This window comes from Aspergillus terreus, genomic scaffold, assembly GCF_000149615.1.
Source record: "Aspergillus terreus NIH2624 scaffold_7 genomic scaffold, whole genome shotgun sequence".
Lineage (NCBI taxonomy): Eukaryota > Fungi > Ascomycota > Eurotiomycetes > Eurotiales > Aspergillaceae > Aspergillus > Aspergillus terreus.
The window spans coordinates 973,539-995,147 of NT_165930.1; the positions used below are offsets into that span (position 1 = coordinate 973,539).

General features: G+C 52.9%; 8 protein-coding genes and 2 non-coding genes across 10 annotated transcripts; 7 read left to right on the forward strand and 3 right to left on the reverse strand.

Moving 5' to 3' along the window:
• Positions 1-139: 139 nt before the first annotated feature.
• ATEG_05275 (uncharacterized protein) lies at positions 140-792 on the forward strand (the record flags this gene model as incomplete). Its single annotated transcript, XM_001214453.1, has 2 exons — positions 140-615; positions 672-792. The coding sequence occupies 2 exons, from the start codon at positions 140-142 to the stop codon at positions 790-792; spliced, it is 597 nt and encodes a 198-aa protein (XP_001214453.1).
• Positions 793-1,813: 1,021 nt separating this feature from the next.
• ATEG_10432 lies at positions 1,814-1,884 on the forward strand. The gene has a single exon. It is a non-coding gene; the product is annotated as a tRNA-Gly (tRNA).
• A 298-nt stretch (positions 1,885-2,182) lies between these two features.
• On the reverse strand, positions 2,183-3,135 carry ATEG_05276 (uncharacterized protein; the record flags this gene model as incomplete). Its single annotated transcript, XM_001214454.1, has 4 exons — positions 2,183-2,588; positions 2,671-2,744; positions 2,867-3,040; positions 3,106-3,135. The coding sequence occupies 4 exons, from the start codon at positions 3,133-3,135 to the stop codon at positions 2,183-2,185; spliced, it is 684 nt and encodes a 227-aa protein (XP_001214454.1).
• A 1,922-nt stretch (positions 3,136-5,057) lies between these two features.
• On the reverse strand, positions 5,058-5,952 carry ATEG_05277 (uncharacterized protein; the record flags this gene model as incomplete). Its single annotated transcript, XM_001214455.1, has 3 exons — positions 5,058-5,120; positions 5,368-5,687; positions 5,763-5,952. The coding sequence occupies 3 exons, from the start codon at positions 5,950-5,952 to the stop codon at positions 5,058-5,060; spliced, it is 573 nt and encodes a 190-aa protein (XP_001214455.1).
• A 3,423-nt stretch (positions 5,953-9,375) lies between these two features.
• On the forward strand, positions 9,376-10,572 carry ATEG_05278 (class I SAM-dependent methyltransferase; the record flags this gene model as incomplete). The annotated part of the gene is made up of 1 exon (XM_001214456.1): positions 9,376-10,572. One exon carries the CDS (start codon positions 9,376-9,378, stop codon positions 10,570-10,572), a length of 1,197 nt encoding a protein of 398 aa, XP_001214456.1.
• Positions 10,573-11,760: 1,188 nt separating this feature from the next.
• Positions 11,761-12,907, forward strand: ATEG_05279 (uncharacterized protein; the record flags this gene model as incomplete). The annotated part of the gene is made up of 6 exons (XM_001214457.1): positions 11,761-11,996; positions 12,053-12,186; positions 12,237-12,389; positions 12,438-12,638; positions 12,691-12,816; positions 12,864-12,907. The coding sequence occupies 6 exons, from the start codon at positions 11,761-11,763 to the stop codon at positions 12,905-12,907; spliced, it is 894 nt and encodes a 297-aa protein (XP_001214457.1).
• A 628-nt stretch (positions 12,908-13,535) lies between these two features.
• ATEG_05280 (phosphate transporter) lies at positions 13,536-15,361 on the forward strand (the record flags this gene model as incomplete). Its single annotated transcript, XM_001214458.1, has 4 exons — positions 13,536-13,840; positions 13,888-14,798; positions 14,851-15,225; positions 15,306-15,361. 4 exons carry the CDS (start codon positions 13,536-13,538, stop codon positions 15,359-15,361), a joined length of 1,647 nt encoding a protein of 548 aa, XP_001214458.1.
• Positions 15,362-15,483: 122 nt separating this feature from the next.
• On the forward strand, positions 15,484-15,654 carry ATEG_10433. Its single transcript has one exon. It is a non-coding gene; the product is annotated as a tRNA-Ala (tRNA).
• A 48-nt stretch (positions 15,655-15,702) lies between these two features.
• On the reverse strand, positions 15,703-17,908 carry ATEG_05281 (uncharacterized protein; the record flags this gene model as incomplete). Its single annotated transcript, XM_001214459.1, has 7 exons — positions 15,703-15,760; positions 15,910-16,779; positions 16,825-17,051; positions 17,102-17,146; positions 17,232-17,552; positions 17,607-17,675; positions 17,726-17,908. The coding sequence occupies 7 exons, from the start codon at positions 17,906-17,908 to the stop codon at positions 15,703-15,705; spliced, it is 1,773 nt and encodes a 590-aa protein (XP_001214459.1).
• A 637-nt stretch (positions 17,909-18,545) lies between these two features.
• Positions 18,546-20,591, forward strand: ATEG_05282 (anion exchange family protein; the record flags this gene model as incomplete). The annotated part of the gene is made up of 7 exons (XM_001214460.1): positions 18,546-18,751; positions 18,802-19,157; positions 19,208-19,383; positions 19,431-19,634; positions 19,682-19,825; positions 19,872-20,295; positions 20,350-20,591. The coding sequence occupies 7 exons, from the start codon at positions 18,546-18,548 to the stop codon at positions 20,589-20,591; spliced, it is 1,752 nt and encodes a 583-aa protein (XP_001214460.1).
• Positions 20,592-21,609: the final 1,018 nt, after the last annotated feature.

Below are 21,609 nucleotides of genomic sequence, written 5' to 3' on the forward strand. Positions count from 1 at the left end.
TGCAGGTCTTGCATGAGTCACGGGCGTTGGCTCCCAAACTGCTCAGACCGACGAGGCCCGAGAACTTCATCCCCTCCAGCTCCACCTGCTCGCCTGGTAAGAAGGGTTTCCTGGGAAGATCGGTCACTTATACGCTGACATGTCTCAGGTGCCGGTGGGGAGCTACCGCGCCCCTACAAGCCTCAGCAGGAGCGACCGCACCCCTACGAACCTCAGCAGGAGCGGTGCTTCAGCCCGAAGCGGTATATCGGTTCACTCCGCTGGAACCGGCAATTCCAGGGCCTCGAGATGGTCCATCGATTCCGCAGACACCGTCAACTCAGTGCACTCTTTGCAGTCTCTGGCTAATCAGATTAGCGCCGACCTATATCCACAGGAGAGGCTGGTCTCGCAGCTTAGGGACTGGCAACGGACTCTTAACCCTGCAACTTACAGACGACAGGTGCCGTGGCCCCCAGAAGTCAAGGCCGCTTACGACGAATACAAAAGGCTGGTGCATGTCTTCGCACAAGCGTGTGCAGCTTTTGAAGAAGATAGGGGACGGACGGCAACGATGCCTGAGGAGCACTTGGAGCGTGCGAGGTTGGCTGTTGCATGGGGTGAGGCCGCATTGAGGTACGTTCCTAGCTGGAATGGATGACTGTTCATTCCAACCCTTTACCTTATACCAGCTGGGCCCGACATGTCCTCGGAGCCTCAGGCAGGACCCGCCTGTTTAGGCCTAGCGCTTTGCCTGCTTGTGATATCAAGAGGCCTTACACAGGACCGCACCCACAACAACCATCAATCTGACCACCTCTCCTCGAGCTTCACCTCGTTCTTTCCTCCTGACACATTCCATCCGCGACCCGTGGCTGACAATACACCCCTTTCCAGGGCCGCCGAGGGTCGACTCACATTCCTCGACACTTATCGGAATGCATACAGTGGCCCCGAGTCAATCAAAAATCATATTAAAGAGGGTCAGAACACAATTAACAGCGGCAGGAGGGCTGTGAAAGAAGCAAGGACTAACTACCGCAGTATGGGCACCCTAGGCACTATTTTGGCAGCGACTAACCTAGACGATAATTTCAGAACTTTGGGAAAAGTATAACCGCCAAACCGACCCTCGCGTGTTTGCATAGCGAGATGCCGAGCTTATGTGTGTCGTATCTAGAGGGCTGGGGACGAGCAGGATGGGGCGAATGTTTCTGATAACTGGATCTTGTCAGGGCGAAGAGCCATTTGCAACGCACGCCGGCACGCTGGGGAGGAAGAGACTCTTTTCTTTCCTTCTTTTTTTCTTTCCCCCTTCCTCCACCCCCCACCTCTCCGTTTTATCCTTTGCTTCTTGTGTCTTCCTTTGCTTTTTTAGTTATTGGTGGGCTTTTGTTGTTTGCTTTCTGGTCTTTTCCACTTTCCTTCATATCGATTGTGTGGCTTGTGACTTTCTATCAGTATTGTTCTTGTTGCGATATTATGCTGTATTCCGTTTATCCGGTCTGCTAGTGTTATGTGTACGTACTTGATTGCATCGTGTCTTGGGATGTACATAAACAGTCGACCGCACCGCCGTGTATATATATCCAAACACGAGATCTGCTCTATGGGCATGACGTTTGTTCGTATCATATACCACCATGTTCCCTAACGGTATGCTTTCTTATATCCTCAGTGTCTTTGTGCTTACCAGCTCTCTCTCTCTCTCTTACCATCTGGAGTCAGATAGTCAAATGTCAATGCACCTAGTGCATGAAAATAGTTCCTCAGAATTGGTTATCTCTCAATGTCCCTTAAGATAATCAAAATTTAAGGCTCATCTAATAAGTAAGCATCATTGGTCTAGTGGTAGAATTCATCGTTGCCATCGATGAGGCCCGTGTTCGATTCACGGATGATGCATTCTTTTTTTGTATGTACTTTTCCTATCTTACCAGGATAGACGTACAGACACCGATACTATCATGTTGTCCCTTTTGATTCTGGTCCTTCAAGGCTAACCCCGCCTAACACAGGTAGGCAAGATCCAAGCACTTTGATTTACATTCGATCAGGTATACTAGACATCCCAACTATCCTGCAGCATCTACAGTTGATAGTCATCCGATTTACAGTCACATTCTGACAGATCCGAGTAATCCAATTACCTAGCTTGAAACAGACTACTATCCTACCTAGGTACCTACACTACCCATCGAAATCATGCATACTGCGACACAATCGCTGCGACCTCCGCTTCGCTCAGCTTTGGCACCCCCAGCGCATCATTCCAGAGGTTCTCCTCCGACAAGAGACCCCCATAGCCCTCTCCAAAGAGAGCACGTCTCAAGAGGTTCAAGGCAAAAACCCGATGGTTCGGATTGGGTTTCTGCAGCTCCTCAAACGCCTTCTTCTCCAGGTCTGCCGTGCGGACTTCTTTCTTTGGCACCTGCTCCTTGCCCGCCATCCTAAGCAGCTCATTCTGGGTGATCCTAGCGCTCTGCACAAACACCGTCTTGTTCCGCGTCGAATCGAGGTCCTTCAACACCCCCGCGACGGCCTTACCAATCCCCGACAACGTAGTGGCGCTGAACTTCCGATCGCCCCCATCGTAGACTTCCGGGTTACTAAAGTTCACCAGGAATTTCGTTTGCAGACCCCAATCAAGGAACGGCCCGGTCATAATCAAAGTGTAGCTTGTCTCCGAACCCCGGCGCAGCTGCTACCTCCTCCAGACGTTTCTGAACCGCAACCTTGTCGGCATACACCGGCAGCGCCGCCGCCTTGGGGTTGGTCGTGTTGCAGCCCGAACTCAGAAGGAATGATGCGCTTCACCTTGGCGGCCGCCGCGGCGTTGACCCAGGTTGAGGTGCGGTTCGAGGCCGACCTGGCCGACCGTGATTACCAGGGCGTCTTGGCCCTCCAGCGCGGCTTGCAGGGAGTCAATGGAGCTGTAGTCCACCTGCGCTACGCGAACATCGCTGCCGAAGGCATCTTTGGCAGAGCGGGTGAGAACGGTGAGCTCGAACCCGGCTTCCTTTAGTTCTTTTAGAACTGCTGGCCCGAGGTTTCCGGTAGCCTAGCGACCTGGGTTTAGAAGATATGCAAGGCTGGGTATGGGTAGTGATATATGGGAGAACTTACACCGGCAATAGCAACTTTAGTGGCAGACATTATGCTGGAATGGAGTGAGTTTCTTTGGATTGGGTTAAATGTGTTGGACACTGGCCATGGTATCTACAAAGCACCTCTATATACCCTGAGGAAGACTATTACGCCAGCGATCGATTAATAAATACTGCGGAATTGCCCGTATGTGTTTATTAATTGATCACGCCATAGTTTGTAAGCAACTTCTATCACACTCTTAACTATCTACCTAGTTAATTCGTAGGTATAGCTGGGCCTTGTATACATAGTTTCGGAAGTTCCGTTCGGGACACTGAGCGACATCCGCTTAGTCAATATACATTTGGACCTAGATAAAAAGCGATGTGTCCCTATACGGAGTACATGCCCGCTGGATGTGATTGACGTGGATGCGGAATTCCCTGCCACATTAGCCCTACAATAAGTCTAAAACGCTATCAGCTTGACCATAGATCATTACGATAGACGGGATTCCTCTCTGATCAAAAGGCAGGATTCTTGGCTAGCAGGGTACGCACACCGCTGCATTGGCCTGGCTTCACATAGCAAGAATTCCTTGCGGCATAAAAGATGGTAGGTCGGTCATGGAAATTCACAAAAAACTACTCAGCAAGAAAATGATGACAAGGCCGAGGTTTCACTCGCGCACGCAATGCGTAGTAGAACGCGATACCGAATTTAATTCGGGTCTCTTCTGTGAGGGAGTTAGTGGTGGTGGAAATGGTCCTAAGGGATGACTAACAAGTCACCCTCAACCCACTCGGCCACCTTGCCTAATTTGTAATAGTCGACTCTTTAATTCTTGCCCTGTTATTTACATAGTTCAACTAAGGCTAGGAGATATCATAACCGTGCATTCAAGCTGGTTGACTTGCGTTTCCATTGTCTTTCGCGCTTCGCAACTTGAGAGATCACTACAGATGCAACCTCTGTCAGGTCAATGAATCCCATCATCAATGACTTTGGCGGCAAGAGTTTAGAGGATGTCAGCTTCAGCTTCATCTTCGGCCTCGGCCTCGGATGCTACGCCTGATGTGGCAGGTCGATGCTGAGTGAAAAGATCATGTACTCCTCCCAGATTACAAAACTCCTGCTCCTGGGATGCGAAGGATTCCAACGTAGCCCTTTGGTGTCTAGCGGTGGATTCTACCGGTCCACTTTCTGTTTGGGGCTCGAACGCTATGTGGCTCCGGGTGCTGTCGTACTTTGCGTCGCGCTCATCTATGGCTTTTGTCATGAGCTCCTTCATTTCATCGAATTTCTCCTTATCAAATTTCTCGGCGCACCTCACCCTTTGCTAGAGCTCGACTGCTGTGTCCTCATTTTGCCTTTTGGTCTCCTAGGAAGAAACTGTAGAAGCATTAGAAGACCCCGAGTGAGTGATCCGCCGATTCCCTCGATCCTCTTAATGGCTTCCACACTACCCATGGTTCTTCTTAACCAGAGTTGGACACCATCGTCAATGTCTCCAGTGCTGTATTTGTCTTTTGGGTGATTTAGCCGGACCAATATTCGCTCTGACTCGAAGTTCCTTGGTAAAAGCTACACGTCCCTGTACAAGTACTGACATCTCGTTCAGACCATAGCCAAGATTTGAGGGCAAGTTAGTACCATACGCATCTAGTACCCCATGATGAGTTTTGAATGCTTTGCAAAAGGGAGCTTCAAGCAAATTGCAGCTGATCTGATACCGCTCATCGTCGGCGGTGGTACCTTGAGGGAACCCCCAAAGTTTGAGAAAGGTCACCGTTTGGTGGCCGTTTCCGAGCCAAGCTATATAATAGAGTAGGCTGGCGGTGGAGTTTTGCAGGACTTTCTGTGCATGTTGACAAACTATACGCCTCCATGCTAAGAAGCATTGACCGACGTAGAGTCGCAATCACAAAATATGCCGATCATCGGTGACCATGGCTGCGTATCGTAATGGCATGTTCCAAAGCTCCTTGCTATGGATCTGCACGGCATTGGTCGTGGCCAGCGTGTTTTTCGAGACTTCCTTGCCTTGGAGGCTATGGAGATGAGGGTTTATCAGTTGCACAAGATAATTTGCAACCGCGTCTATACCACCATGTTCATGGATAGCTCCCGGGTAGTTGCAATGATCAGACAGAGATCCAGGACATATACCCCGCGTTATCTCCCCCAGCATTTTTTTGCATAGAGTTTCTAGTTTGGAAAGATAAAACTCTCTTGCAGTAAAATCTCCTATCCCTTTGTGAGTACAACTATCAAGATGTCATGAAAAGAGCTACGTACATCTCTGACTGATTGCACGATAGCGAGCCATTTTGAATCATTATGCTCTGGGGAAGGAACGGTTAAGTTCAGATACATAAACCCATGGTCCTTCGGCTGTTTACGCTTCTTGTATGATTCTGGTGATGGAGCAATGTCCGCGGAAGCAGATATATTAGGGTCCATGGAGCTGTCATGCTTGCTGGATTTGCGCTTCTGATGTGATTTTGATGAAGCAGCAATGTCTGTGGGACCAGATGCATGCGGTTTTATGGAATCGTTGAGCTTGCTGGGCTCGCGCTTCTTGTGCGATTCGGGTTGTGGAATCCATTCAACATGCGCTGTTTGCAAAAACCAATGAAGTCAGCAATAGTCATTATGTATAATATTGAGAGTATTTTCATGTGGTGACTCACGACCTGGGTCATCTAGGCAAACATCTTGGTGATGCCCTTTGGTGTGGCAACGCCGACATCTAAACTTGGTGCAGGAGACAATGTTGTGAAATCCCTTGCAATAGATGCAGAACTTGTTACGAAGGCAATATCGGGTCTGGTGGTTAAACGATTGGCAGTGTTGACAACACTTTCCGGGGTTGTATGGCATTGTCACACGGATAGAAGAGGGACGATGGAAAGAATTCACGAGAGATTGGACAAGTGCCGAATCTGAAAGGACGAGCAGAGCCTGGACGGATAGATATTACTAACAAGTAAGGTATGAATCTGAAGACAGAGGGCGAAGGAAGTGGTGGGAGAGGAAGGAAAGAGAGCGATGGAGAGGAGGGCGAAGTGAGAGGAAGGAAAGAGAGTGATGAGAAGGGGGAAGAAGTGAGAGGTGGTAGGAGGGCTGTTAAGACACACTGTTTGTTTCAAAAACTACAAACGAGGCCAATCCACCTGCGCGCTGGAGACAGTCGTCCAGGCGATTAGAGTGAATGCTACTACGCCTGTGTCACACCCAGTACTTCCAACATTCACCAGGTTTTTATACCAGGGTGCAATATTGACTCAATAATACTACAATTCTTGCTTAGATAGATACTTAATATACTCACAATTACGAAGGTTATCTTAGGGGAGATATAGGCTCTCATAAATAAGAATGGCGATTCTAGAAACCAACAGATACATTAACAGAAGCCAAATAGACATGACATTTTTCTCTCCATTAATTCAGGCTAAATTTATTAGGTAGTCTCCTACTGCAAGATGATGTACTACATAGACTACCGTCAATTAGGAATCAGCCTATACGGCACAAGGTACCATCGACAACCTGCAGCCTCAACTCTAACTATAGAAGCTTATATAATAAGGCAGCACTCACTTAAGAAACCAACCCTAGAACCATCAATACTAGCTAGGACTATCTCCCAAGTCAAGGACAACCTTCCCTTTACCCGACAGCTGATGCATCCATCACACCTCCGACACATCCGAGCATCGCCTCCAGACAGGCTAGCCGGCTCTACAACACGGTACATCTCGCCACGCGCCGCTCACCACCACAGAGACAAGTACCGGTACCTCGCCAGCCCGTGATCACCTCCCTATTACCTAACTCTAGCCGTTCGCCGCCCCCTCCCCCCTGGCCAGAGGAGCCGCAACGGGCCCCGGTGATTGGAGCAAGCGCCGCCGGCGAGCACCTGGCATCGCCACCCTCGGGTCATTCCTCAGCCGCAGGCCGCGACGAACGCCTTACTCTGCTGCCTAGGTGTTGGTGGATCCTGGCACGCGACGGCGGGAGGGTGCGACGCAAGGGATGGCGCATGGGCTGTTCTGGGTGGTGGGCTTTAAATATAAGCTTATCTAGACGCTGGCCTAAGATGTATAGCGGGTTTGGGCTTTCCAACGACACTCGAGTTGATTTCTAGCTCGATATTGATACTCCTAGCCAGCTCCGATGAGTCGACTGCCCTGAAAAATGCGCAGTACATCTATGGACTCTGCAGATTCTAGGGCTAATCACGTGCGGGCATCTAGGGCTCCAGCCTGTGACGTCGGTCGAGAGACGGACACAGGCACGACACGGCAGATGACCGGCGACGGCCATAGTCAGCACACGGGCTGGGTTAGATCAGACACACGCCAGGGGTGGGACGACCGTGGGACACGGACGCAGCCCGGGTGAGCAGGGACCGAGTGACTAACAGCTTCCCTCGTTCGTAATCAGAATAAGAAGGCGAAAACGAACTAGACAGCCCTAAATTCCTACCCCATGTACTCTGGCGCGACTATGACGTGGCCCCCGCAGACAGCGAGGTGATAGACAATCCATGCTTTATGGAGTAAATACAACGAGAGGACAAACAAAGGACGAGAAAAACTCTGCATGGGATCGGCTGCCAGCGGCGCTAGGAGACGGGAAATGATCACATATCGTGATCGTCCTGGGGGTTGGTGCAAAGACCTATGACGTTGGACGGACAGACGATCCAGAAGATCCATCAGCGTGCGGTGTAGTTATACTTCGTACTCCGTAGAATTCCTGCTCTTTGTCGCCTGCTTCCATCAGGTTTGCCATTGTCTGACTTCTAGAATCCACCTAGTTCCATATAGTTACTCAGTTCCGAGATCCGCACAATTAATCAGCAGAAGGAAATACGGATTAATGGCGGATGCGCGGATAACCGGGCCGGGCAGAATTGCCTGATCAGGATCTTCCAGCTTCCCCTCCGTCAGAGCCGCTGGTGATCCAGGGTTTGGATGAAAGGTGACAAGAGGTAAAAAGATGGAAAGAAAAATCTTCCAGCCCACCTGGAACCAGAGAAACCGGACGCCAAAGAGGGTCCCGATGCCGACCCGATGTGTCCCTATAGGGCAAGGATGCTCCCCAACGGGGCCTGCTTACAGCCCGGATATGTTGTCTAGCCCTCCCGTATGCGGCATGGGAACTAACACCACTAGTAAGATGATCAAGCATTTGGGCGCCAAGGATGGTTGTCTTACAATGAGTATTTGACTCATCTGTTTGTCTTCTTCTTTCTTCTCGTACTCTGTACCATTCGGCGGACTGGGAGACCCACTGTATACTTCCTCCGTAGGTACTCCGTATGCCCACTTTTCTGTTCAGGACTCTAGTCCTAAACATGCAGGAGAGTTCCACTCCAGCTCTTGGCGGATCCAACAGAGCTTGGGAAGTACTAGGCCAGTCCCTGGCGATGTATGGAGTCCGGAGTATACGGAAGTAGTTACGGAGTATACTGGTTGTCTCGGTGTTTGGTGCCGCCCAAAGTACCAAATACTAAGCACGACGTATGCGATATCACACGCACGGTTCAAAGAGGGGGCCACTGCGATGGTCAAGGATTTACAGGAATTCTTCGAGTAAGACTGTCTGTCACTCCTCCAACCTCCTCCAACCCCTCATCGGGACGATCAAGAGGGGGAACGGGGGTCTGTGAGGTGCCGCGTCCTAGACCCCTATCACCACCGAGCTGTCCAGAAGGATGCAGTCACCAGGGGGGGAGATTCCTGCGAGACCGCCATTGCATGGCGCAACGACGGGGGGAGGTGATTATTCTTGTGTGTCACTGATTCGGGGTCGTCTGCCGCCTCCTCCCGTGTTGCGCTCACATCCGATACTTCCGATGCTTTCCAGATCTGGTGACAATAACCCACTGTGGCCATCACTAACTCCCCATGGCAGGTCATATGGCAAATCCATATTATTACGATCCCCCCAACGGCACCATGGCGCCGTTGGATCAAGAAGAAAAAAAATTCCATTGTGTTGCTTATAAATTGGAGAAGCCCCGCTCTGCTTCGTCCTCTTGCATGAGATTGTCTGACCAAGCGGTATACCTTCAAGGATAAGCAACGGAAAGAAAAGAACCAAATATTCCCTCTGACTCACCGAAGGATTTCGAAAAATACTACCTACCTGATCGAGAGTCGACTACCTCCCTGCTTACATATCCACTGTCGCTTTCTCCATCGATTCTGCTGATTCTTTCTTTTCAACCTACTTATCATCAATTTCTTTCCGCAGCACCTTCCGAACCCAATTGGGACTAGAATGGCCACCATGACGGAAACCCAGACAGAACCGCAGCCAGTGTTGGCGTCGCGCGACTCTGGTCGGAGCTCCGAAAGTAGCTCCTTGGATGCGATCGCGCAGGAGAAGCAGAAGCTGGCGACCACCAGTGTGCGGGTGAGTCGACGCCGTGACGGGTTGCCGGACCTGCATAACTCGGCATCGCCCAAGCGGTGGAAGACCTTCTGGAAGTCCTTCCGGTATCTGCAGAATCTCACGCCCAAGCAAGTCGATGACTTCATGGCATCGTACGTCATCTACAATCTGGACTGGTCGGACGAGAAGCAGATGGTGGACGAGCTGGGCCCGAACTATCAGGCGAAGGTGGGCGAATGTCTGCAGGCGTACTATGGCGTGTTGAACCACCTGTGCGCGCTGGGTGACGTGGAGAAGATGTACATTCCGCCGTTCATGAGCAAGAAGGCGACCGTATTGGAGAACCAGCTGCTGTATGAGGAGTCGATTGCGGAACACATCGAGCTCAAGCCAGGCGACCGCGTGTTGGATTTGGGTTGCGGTCGGGGCCGAGTGGCCGCCCATATGACGCAATACTCGGGCGCGACCGTCACGGGACTCAACATCGACCCCAACCAGGTCGCCCAGGCGCGTGCCTTCAATGAGAAGCGCGGCTTTGCCAGCAACCAGTTCGTCGTCCAGGACTTCAACTCCCTCCCGCTGCCCTTTGAGGACAACTCCTTCGACGCCTTCTATCAGATCCAGGCCCTCAGTCTGTGCAAGGACCTCTCTGCCCTCTTCCGCGAGATCTACCGCGTCGTCAAGCCCGGAGCCAAGATCTCCTCCCTCGACTGGGTCAGTCTGCCCGATTACGACCCATCCAACCCCGAACATGCCGAGCTCATGCGGCGCGTCAAGCCGCTCATTGGCGCCGTCGGCACCCCGACCCCGGAGATCCTCGAAAAGGCCATGACTGACGCCGGCTTCGTGGTCACCCGCTCCGACAACGCCTCTGTCGGTGGCCTGCAAGCTCCGCTCATCGACAAGGTCGACTTTTACTTCCGCTCCATGCGCCAGGTCATCCTGGGCCTGGTCAAAGCCCATGTGCTGCCTCACCACTTCAAGACGCTGATCAATCGGCTGTGTCTGGATGGACAGGCTTTTGTCAAGATGGACAACATGCGCCTGATCACCACGAGCTATCGCATTATCGCCGAGAAGCCTCTGCAGTAGAGGGTTTGGTCTCCTTTGGGACGGCCACTAGGATGAGGATTCTTCTCCTGGAACGAGTCGACGAACCCAAGGAACAAAAGATTCCATCGACCGAGAACACGTGTCTACGATCGAACGACCCGTCTGTGGCCGCTTCTCCGCGAGGAATGAGCAGTCACCCGTCTGCTGGCTAGATGAGACGTCCAAACGATCGATGTGCAACGATTCGCCATACGCCTAATATAATCGATGTCTGATATATTCCGACGATGCGAACACGACACGTTCCATGGGTTTCGGGCCGTCAGTTCGAGAAAAGTTTCCTTTCCTCTTTTTTCGTCGTTTCGCACCAGATTTCGATACCCTGTCTTAGCGACCGTCCTAGTATGTTATTGTGTGTTCTTTTAATTCCAGGTGAGGATGCCTTACCCTTTGGAGTGGTAGCATGGTTTCTGACATGGCGCTTAGATGGACTGTTCTATTGCATCGGTACATATCCTACGTTTAATTGGAGGCGACTGGATTTGCTCATGCAAGTCCATGCCTTTGGCCACTGAGTGGCTCCATAGAGTGATTTTTGATGATTTTCTGGCTGGTTCAGCTTGGACGCTGTTGCGTGCATATTGTGCATATTGTTCTTGGAGTGGATTTGCGGATACCCTCTGGGCTGTCCTTTAGAGGTTTACCATATAGACTAATGGATTCTTTATTTACATCTTCCTATCGACCAGTCTAGAGCTTGTGCTTAGCTCGTGCTCAGTGCGTGTTCCCACGCGGCGACGGGACTCTGACGTGGGTCTCCACCGCAAGGAATCGCAGCCATCCATTTGCGCACGTTCCGCCAGCGATCGCCTCTATGGGTTCGTCCCCATCACCTGCATCCCGGCGTCCCTCGACACATGGAAGAATGGATGGGTGGTCCACCTCGATCGATTTATTCCCGCGTCACGGTGGCTCCGTTCCTGACCACGCCCCTCGTCATGATAGAAGACCCTTTCCCTCGCAATGGTCTCGGGAAGATGACCTTGCACCGCACCATCACCAAGAACCATGACGACAAGCTTCCCTCGCTGTCATCTCCCACACGCCGATCAATACTGGAGGTCCCACCAGATCGTCATCCTGCTAACAAAGTTTCGTCTGGACGTTGAGGTCATCGGAAAACTTCGACACTGTCTCCGTCGTCAATAGACACCCGGCATATCGACCATGAGTCGACCACAGTCGCTCTTGGAGGCCGAAGACTGGCCTCTACTCCCTGCACGACGCCAGAGTACCATTTCCGCTTCGACTCACTCCTCCGGTTCCGCCAGTTTGGTATCCTCGCCGGCATTCGCTACGCCGCTCAGTCCGGCGTCCTCCTCGCCTGGGTCGTGGTCCCGACCCTCGCCCGCTTCCTTCTACGATGAAGTAGTCCGGCTCCCGCTGAGTCCGGCTGTCACAGTGTACGTGGGTGTGTGGAGCGGGGAGCAGAGGCGATGGTGTTAACGAGGGATCCCAGGTCCTTTGTTCGAAATAATAAACTCTTTCGCCTACGATACACCTATATTGATATCCGCAAAGACGCAACGGGGAGCTTGAAAAGCCTGGAGCTGGGCGGAGGCGTCGGCCAACAGTCACCTTTCCTCCATACCTGTAAGTTGTGCGTCTGCGTTCGGGGCTCTCGTGCTCATATCCACCGTCAGTCCACACGACGAAACTCCCCGTCCCGCACTTGGAACATCCCAAGCTCCCCGACGAACCCTCCCTCCGAATCTCCTTCTTGGAAGAACAGACCGTGCAGACGGCGCACACGGTGTTTATGACGCAGTTGTCCTACACGTTCGAAGAATGGCGGGGTAGGCCTTTCCTTCATGTGCCGAGGTCACATACTGATGGCCGACCAGATTGTGTGCAGTTCCAGGAGCTGATCCTCGCGTCGAAGCTGGTCTTCATCGCCGGGATCGCCGAGGCCAAGTCGAAAGGCCGGGGGGAAGAATGCATCAGTCAGAACCTCCGTATCCTGCGCGGATACAACGGGAAACAGGTGATTCTGTTCTTTGCGAATTCGCAGCGGAAGGAGCTGAAGCGCTACGTCTCTATTCCGCGTACGTTGTTTCTGCACCCTCTTCTCCACCGAGTCACTACTGACGTCGTTAGTCAATTGCGTGGAAAGTGTGAGCCCCGGAAAAAAAGCTGGACGACCGGTGGTGCTGCAGCTGCAGCCGAACTTTGAGATCCTCGCAAAGATGAGGACGTTACAGATCCAATTCCTAGACGATACGGGTATGAATGCGTTCTCCAGTTGGTAGCTTGTGCTAATGGTAGCATAGATCGGATCGGATTCTGCCAGTTTCTGGCGGATCATACGAGGTGAAAAAGCAAACGCCGGCATGGGCGGGACTGGCGAAATTAATGGCTGGCTTTTCATATGTGCGGCGCACTCTAGAACAGGCGCCCTTAATACCTTTTAATCACCCGATGGTATAGTGGATGTTGCTATAGAACGCGCCCCGCCAATGGAAGCGCCGAGTGGGCGCACCCCTCGTGTTCCCCACCCACGTGGACCGAAGACTGGCCCACACTGTTTATGCTTATCACTATACTCCCTACACAGCATTAAGACGCCTGTCCCAACAATGCATCTTATAACAATGCTTCGCCCGCATGCCATTCAGCGCTCATCCCTTGCGTGATGTCATCCAGCCATGTCCAAGTTCCGTTCCCGGCTCTATAAGACCGATCGCGCGCGAGATTTCGACCATGAACAGGTATCGTCTCTCGTCTATGGAGTAGTGTCGGTTCCCAGCTGATTCTCCCAGGATCGCCATGTGCGCATGCGACAGGTCTATGAGACCGTCGATCGCCAGTCGTATCAATGGATCGTGGTCTTGGTAGCCGGAGTTGGCTTCTTCCTCGATGGATATACCGTTCGTCACATCCTCCCTCCGCCTTGAACGGCAGGCTAACCTCAGCAGCTCTTCGCCAGCAACATCGCCCTCCCCATGCTTTCCTATGTGTACTGGAAAGATGAGATCTCGTCCATGCATCTCACCTACATCAATATCGCGACTCTTGGGGGCACCCTTCTCGGACAGGTGCTGTTCGGATACCTCGCGGACCGCAATGGACGGAAGAAGATGTATGGCGTGGAACTGGTTCTCCTCATCACCTCCACCCTTGGCGTGCTCATGTCGTCGACTGGCGCCCATAACAGCATGAACATCTTCGCCTGGCTGATCTGGTGGAGAATCATTGTCGGCATCGGAGTTGGAGCAGATTACCCACTGTCGGCGGTCATCACCTCAGAGTAGGTGCATTCCATCCTCTGCTCGGTTTTGTCGCTAAAATGCCTAGATTCGCCCCGACAAAACACCGAGCACGGATGATGGCCTCCGTCTTCTTCATGCAACCCCTCGGTCAAATCGCCGGCAATTTGGTCTCTCTCATCGTGGTCGCCGCCAGCCGAAGCCAAGGCTACGGCGACCTTACCCGCACGGCCGACAGCATGTGGCGATGGGTTATCGGCGTCGGCGTCGTCCCCGGCGTGATCGCAACGCTCTTCCGGTTCGTCATCCCCGAGACGCCACGCTTCCTTCTCGAGATCGACGACGACCCCATCACGGCCGAATTCGACGCCACCGCGATGTTCAATGACCCCACGCCCTCCATCGTCACCTCCCCGTTGCACGACAATGACAGCTGGAGCCACCTCCCTCTCCCCGCCATCTCCCTCGCCAGCCAGTCCATCTGCGAAGAACGCTCCCCCTCGCAGACGGCCATCATCCAACCGCCCACCCTCAACTCCCACTGGCACCTCACCAAGCGCGACATCGTCCAGTACTTCTGGACCGAAGGCAACTGGCGCACGCTGGTTGCGACCTCACTCTCCTGGCTGCTCCTCGACTTTGGCTTCTACGGCATCGGCCTGTCGAATCCGCAGTTCCTCGCCAAAACCTGGGGCTCGCTCAAGCTCCACGGGCCGGCCCCGACCTGGAAAACCGACGACTCGCCCTCCGCCGACTTCTATCAGATGTTCCTGGACTGCTCAACCCACGCCCTGGTCATCCTCAACAGCGGCAGCTTCCTCGGCGGCCTCCTCCTCATCCTCGTGATCCACCGCCTCGACCGCGTCGGCCTGCAGAAATACGGCTTTCTCGCGCTGGCCGCCCACTTCATCGCCCTCGGCACCATGTTCATCACCGTGCATAAAGAAGGCCCTGTTGCCGTGGTCCTCTACATCCTTGGCCAGGCCCTCTTCAACTTTGGTATGTCCCTCCACCCGCCGCCACCCCACGAACACATCCCTAATGAGGTCAGGCCCCAACGCAACAACCTACATGATCCCAGCGGAGATCTTCCCCACCCGCTACCGCGCCACCTGCCACGGCATCAGCGCCGCGGCCGGCAAACTCGGCTCGATCCTGGTGCAGGTGCTCTCGGCGTACTACAAATTTGGCTCGGGCGTGGGCGACGAGCCGACCATCCGCCACGGCTGGATCCTGATCGTCTTCAGCGTGTGCATGGTGCTGGGGGCGGTCGTGACGCATTTCTGGATCCCGCCGGTGCAGCGCGGTGACGATGGTCGCGGCCGGCTATGGGGCGGGCGCAGCGAGACGTTGGAAACGTTGGCGCTGGGTCGGATGGGGTGGAAGAGTCGGTATGCGGTGCGGCTGCGGGGGAGGAGTGGGAGTAGTGTGTGATTGATGTACATTTATTTCGGTTGTTTAGAGTATACCCTAGTGTATTTGTTATCCTTTTACTGATCTGTGTAGATCGACATTTGTTCATCCAGGTAGGCCGTGTTCGCGACATAGTAAGAAGAGGCTGAGACTGTCCAAGAGATGTTAGGCTTATAACACAATACATAGTAGACATAATTAACTCAATAACACAGGTAAGAATAACACAATAAAATACTAATGTAGAGGCTAAATAACACAATAACACAGCGGCAAGGTGGCCGAGCGGTCTAAGGTTAGTTCCCCGCTTATCAGGCAGCCTTGAAGCTCAAACTAACCAATAATAGGCGCTGGATTCAAGAGATTTCCTCTTTCGGAATTTCCAATTCCGTCCACTTCCCAGTACGCGTAGCGTGCGCGAGTTCGAATCTCGCCCTTGTCAATATCTTTTTTCTTTTTCTTTCTCCCTATGCTTTACCGTCGCCCTACCTCACAAGGCAAAAATCTCACTGTCAAGCCGAGCAAACGAACTATATTGAGAACTGTACCTATAATCCACTACGTACCATCAGAAATAGCTGTATTATCTTTGCCCACGGACAAGCTACCAGGAGGACACTCTGAACCAAGGCAGTAACCACTCCGTAATATTCAGGATTATGATCGCCTCGCAAACCGGCAACAAGGCTCCCCACACAAACATGCCTTATCCAACTGTCGCCAGTAATGATCCGAATAGTCCACCGTGATCTCCGTCCCAGCAGAGACCCCACGAGACACCACGATAATGCGCTCTTTTCCCCGCCAGTAGAACCGCTGGAACTGGCTGTTCGGCCGACACGAATGATTGATGAACCGGGTGAAATTTCCCATCCGCCCCTGGTAGATCTGGTACCCCCGACTGCGCGAACCACCCAACATCACATCGACGCCCTCGATGCCGTTCGTGACGAGCCCGACGAACTCGCCGATACCCACGCCGCGGTCAAAGTCACACCGCGCCACGACCCCGTTATTCTTCCCACTGGCCGTCCGGAACAGCTGCACCGGCACATGGCCGCGCACGCCACCAAACAGCGCCGGAAAGCACACGCACTGGTTCTGTTCGATCTCATCCGACTGCCGCTCCTTGCACGCGGGGCACATCCCCGGGTCCAGCCCTGGGACCACGCGCGGATCGTCCGCGCCAAACACGGCTCGGTCAACCACGCACTCGTCGATGAACCGATACCCGAACCCGTCGGGGGCGTTGTGCGGCGGCGGGAGATGCGCGTAGGTCGACGCCAGCGGGACCGCCGGACCGCCGGGCACCGTCACCCATTCATGCGGATGGCCATGGTATCGCCGGGGCGACCCCTGCCCGATGACCTGGGGCAGATCCCGCCAGTCCGGGTGGAGGGTGTCGGCGACGAGCTCCAGGCCGGACTGGATGGATCGGAGCCGCGCGGAGAACCCATCGCCAAACCCACTCCGGTATTTGCAGAACCGGTACACGCCGGCGCTGGCGAAGATGAGACTGGCCCAGCCGCCGGCGTCTTTGATTTCTTTGTATCCGCGCCAGATTGCGCTAGAGATGTTAGGCGATGTTCGTGACCGGGTGGGGAGGGCTTACACCCGGTTTCGGAGATCCTTTTCTTTCCAGTTGAGAGTTGCGCAGGCCTCCTTCAGCGCGACCATCCGGGCCTCCGTCGTTGAGAGATGGGGTTTCTCTAGGCGGATCACGGCGATGCGGGCCTGGTAGCATTCGATCCAATACGCCTGCACGATCATCTCCAGCGCGCGGGAGGACTGGCTTTGGTTGTAGTATTTGAGGCAGAGGGAGTTGACGGCTCGAAAGACCTGGGGTTGATCAGTGAACCATGCTATCGATGTTTCTGCGGACGACTTACCTCATCACTGACACCGGTGCGGACGTCGACAGTGGGCTCAATGACCTGATCTCTGCATTAGCGGAGGTGAGAACTGGCAGTGAATGTGACAGACCGAGGGAACCCGATTCAGACGAACAGGCGAAAATACCTGCCGCCATATGCCCGCGATCAGCTTGTCGGTTGACGTGGGCTCCAAGACTGGAGCAGCCGAGTCATGGCCCGGCTTCTTGCGTTGCGGGAATCGCGTGTCACTGTGCACCTGGCGGATGGATGGTTTCAGTGACGAGGGATCTGCAGCGGCAGTAGTGCTCTGTTCATCGCTGTTGGACTCGGTTTGGCTTGCAGTCGATGCGTTACTTGCGGGGGCTAACCGTAGACCGCCGACGGTCTTTCGGCGCTTGGAGAGACGGGTGCCAATGTCATTGTTTGGTAAGGACTGTGGAGTTAGAGGATTGCTCCCATGATACTCCTAATGCTCGTTGTTAGGAAGGTTACAGATCGTTAGTTCATATCAGATGCGTACGTTTGGACCTGGTGTCGTTGTCTCGGTCAGTTGGGGTAATGGACGCCCCGTCTGGAGATCAATGCATCCCTAGCGGCTCATTAGCAAGAACAACAACTTTGCTTCTTTCACATGTGTACCAGAAGAAGGGCTCCATCGCGTGCGGCCGATGGCGTTGTACTCAGGCAAGCTTCAACCCTTAGAAAGAGACGGTCACGCTGCCCGTGCTCTTTTCCGATATCATCAACGGCCGATGACAGTTGGGATGCAAAGTTTGGATTTTGGAAAAGAGTAGACAGCTGGGACACTACAGACGAGTCCATAGTGATGACCACTGTCTTTGAGGAGTGAAAAGGTTGGCTCCTTATGCTTGGGGATCCCGCTAGCCAAGAATTCTGCCCGGGCAGAAGATTTAAAGAGTAGGTCGGAGAGCATCCGGTCTCTCAAAATGATCTATTGTCCAACCAATACCTGGTTATATGCTAAGGACTTATAGGTGGGCTGGCAAATATTGAGATTAGCAGAATCACATTCTAGGAATAGTTAACTGTTGTATACTGATTCTCCTACATTTGCCACGCTTGTAGTAGCTGAGTCAGCCGTGTTCACCACCATGACGTTATCCAAAGTATCACCAGTTATCATACTCTGGGGATGTCACCAGCAATTGCATAGACAATGCTCATAGGGCAGCATTGCTAGCTCTGGGTCAAGCAGCTACATGCAGTCTCTCGCTGATATAGGTTAGACATTCGCGGAGCCTGAACCCCATCATTCACCAGTCCCTTGACTCCATTCTATACTTCATCCCCACCAAGACGGGATTTCCATACCACCCCAACGAATTGTTCATGGCCAAGAGTATGCGCTAGAATTTTCCAGGACAGCGGGCCAATAGATATAAAGCGTCATCTGGCGCCGAATGTTTTGAAACCCATTCTCTTCTTCTTCCCAGTTACCATGGCGGAACCTGATCCCAACCGGAAGGCTTCTTCCATCTCTTATACGTACGACAACCTGACCGGATGGAGGCGACTGCGTCCCTTGCGCCTCTTCCGGGGTATGTATCACGATGTACGCCGTCGCCTGCCATACTACTGGAGTGATATCCGTGATGCCCTCACCTACCGCACCATTGCTAGTACCATTCGGATGTACTTTGTCAAGTAAGACACCCGTCGGGCTGGACCGGAGGTACATACACTGACGAATGCAGCATCCTCCCCGCCATTGCCTACACGCTGGACATGTATCGCCGCACTGGCGAGTTCTACGGCATCAACGAGGCGTTGTTCTCGTCTGCCTTGGCTGCCATGGTCTTCAGCATTCTAGGCGCCCAGCCACTCACCATCGTCGGCATCACAGGTCTCATTTCCTTATTCAACTACACGATCTATGATATTGTCGTCCAGTACGAGCCAGCCATCTACCCAAACTTCATGTGCTGGACCGCCATCTGGGCTGCCATCTTCCACTGGATCGTCGCTGTCTGCAACCTCTGCGATTACATGCGCTATGTGACGGACTTTTCGTCCGAGTCTTTCGGTGCATATGTGGGAATTATCTACTGCAGTAAGTACCTGAGTTCGAACGCGCCGTGAGACGGGGGTTAACGGCCACAGTCAAAGGAGTGGAGGAGCTGGTGAACGAGTTCACTGAACATGGCTCAACGGCCGGGTTCATGAGCTGCATGATTGCCATTTTATATTTCCTGACGATATACGGCCTGGAGATGCTGGGATCCAGCACGATATGTCGGCCGTGGTTCCGGGGGCTGCTCGCTGATTACGCCTATGTGGTAGGTAACAACGAACGCCCCATGGATGGCGCGTCTGACTGCTACAGATCGGTACCATCTTCTGGGTTGGTTTCTCGCACATCCCAGGGAGCCTGAAATCCACGCCAATCTCTTTTGTCCCCATCAGCCGGGCGTTCTACCCTACCCAGCCCCGCGGCTGGCTGATTCATTTCTGGGAGCTCGACGTCAAATGGGTCTTTGCTGCGTTGCCTTTTGGGTTTCTGGTGATGCTACTGTTCTACTACGACCATGTAGGTGTGTTAATGCTGTTAGCGAGACAAGACGCTGATTTCTGTAGAATGTTAGCAGTCTCACCGCACAAGCGAGACAATTCCCCCTGAAGAAACCGGCCGGGTTTCACTGGGACTTTTTCCTCCTTGGCTGCACGACGTTTCTGGCAGGAATCACCGGTATCCCCATGCCGAACGGACTAGTTCCTCAGGTAGGTTAACCCCCCTGTCCCTATGACCGCATGCTGATATAGACAGGCGCCAGTACATACCGATTCTCTCACCATCTACGAAACCGAACTGTGCCTGGTCGCCACAGAAGAAGGGGAAGGCGCCGAGCTCCGTCGACCCATAGTGAAAGCCACCGCCGTAGTGGAGCAGCGTGTCTCGCATTTCCTCATGGGGCTGGCCATCATCGGCACCATGACGGGCCCGTTGCTGATCGTGCTGCATACCATGCCTGCCGCCGTTTTTGCGGGCGTCTTCTTCATCGTTGGTTGGGGTTCCATCGAATCAAACGGTATCCTGCAGAAGACGATCTTCCTCCTGCGCGAGAATCGCTTCATCCAGCGGGATGAGCCGCTGTTGCGAGTAAAGCGGAGGAAGATACTGCTGTATATCTCCTGTCAGGCGATCGGCGTGGCTGCGTGCGTGGCTATCTCGCAAACGATTGCTGCCATTGGTATTCCTCTTGCTCCTGCAGGTTCTTGTTGCGCGAAGAACTAACGCTGGACAGGCTTTCCCATTCTCATCATCGCGCTGATCCCTTTTCGTGTCTGGATTATTCCGAAATGGTTCAGTCAGGAGGATCTGGATGTCTTGGATGACTTAACGGCGAATAACAGCGCCGTTTTGGCGAGCCTAGGTGGTCCTCCGCGATTCCCTGGTGAAAAGGAAGAACACTACGGCTTGGAACGCAGCTACTCCGAGCATAGAAGGGGGTCATATCGCCAACGTGCTGGGAGCATTCATCGCTAGGGTGTGCATTAGACTGGGGCGAAAGGCAAGCGTGGCCGGAATATGAGAAGATACGACATGCGGCCAAGTGCAAGATCTTGTGTCCTCTAGGATTCCATATTATGAATTTCTACGGTCACTCTAATCTGATAATCCAAAGTCCCTTTGACCAACCCAGTAGCCTCGTCCTTCTAAAGTATACAGCTACTGTGCTAGGGTCATCTTCATGTTCCGTTTTATTTCTGTTAGTCAGACAATATTGCATCTTATAGAAACTCGAATACCGACTCTAATATCTATAGTTTTTTACTATTACAGTTCCTACGGAACTAGGCCGTATTAATAGAAACTCTACTAGAAACTTCGCTGGAACTTCCTTGCTCTTATAATGCGGAAAGGCGTTAGTCCTGTCGGTCTGAATAACCTGTCTCTACGAGCACTTCCCGAGCACATGTCGGAGCTGTTAGGAATTATGTGCGTGCTGTGAATAATCATGTGCTTCTCAGTGGCATTCTCCATTGTGCCGTAACTGGATAGTGTCGGACCCGGCTGGTTTCTATGCACTACCGCGTTGCTATCGATCCCAGCTTTCATACTTGTCTTCATTACTATGAAAGAACGATTCGCTAGATGGTATTCTGCTGACTGAGAGAAGTCTTTAATATTACAACATAGATATCACTAGATGCTTCGGCAGTCTATGGTGGCATGATGGTCATTTGGCCTACAGTGGATAGCGAGAAAGAAGGGGCTATGTAGATATTTCTGCACTGCGCGTCCTGAGCTGTGGTGAAACTGGCATCTTGATGACTTGAAATGAAAACAAGAATTTGAAAAAAAGTAATCCTACTCCATCTCGATGTCATTGTCGAGCACAGCCTCAAAGTTGTCCGTGTTATCTTCCCGCAACTGTACGAAAGCCGGGTCTATGTCATGTCTCAGGGGGCCACAGAAGGGGCCGTCGGGGGCAGCGGCAGGGACCCCAACTGCGGCAACAGCTTGCTGCAGCTGCAGCTGCAGATCGCCTACCTATTGTTGT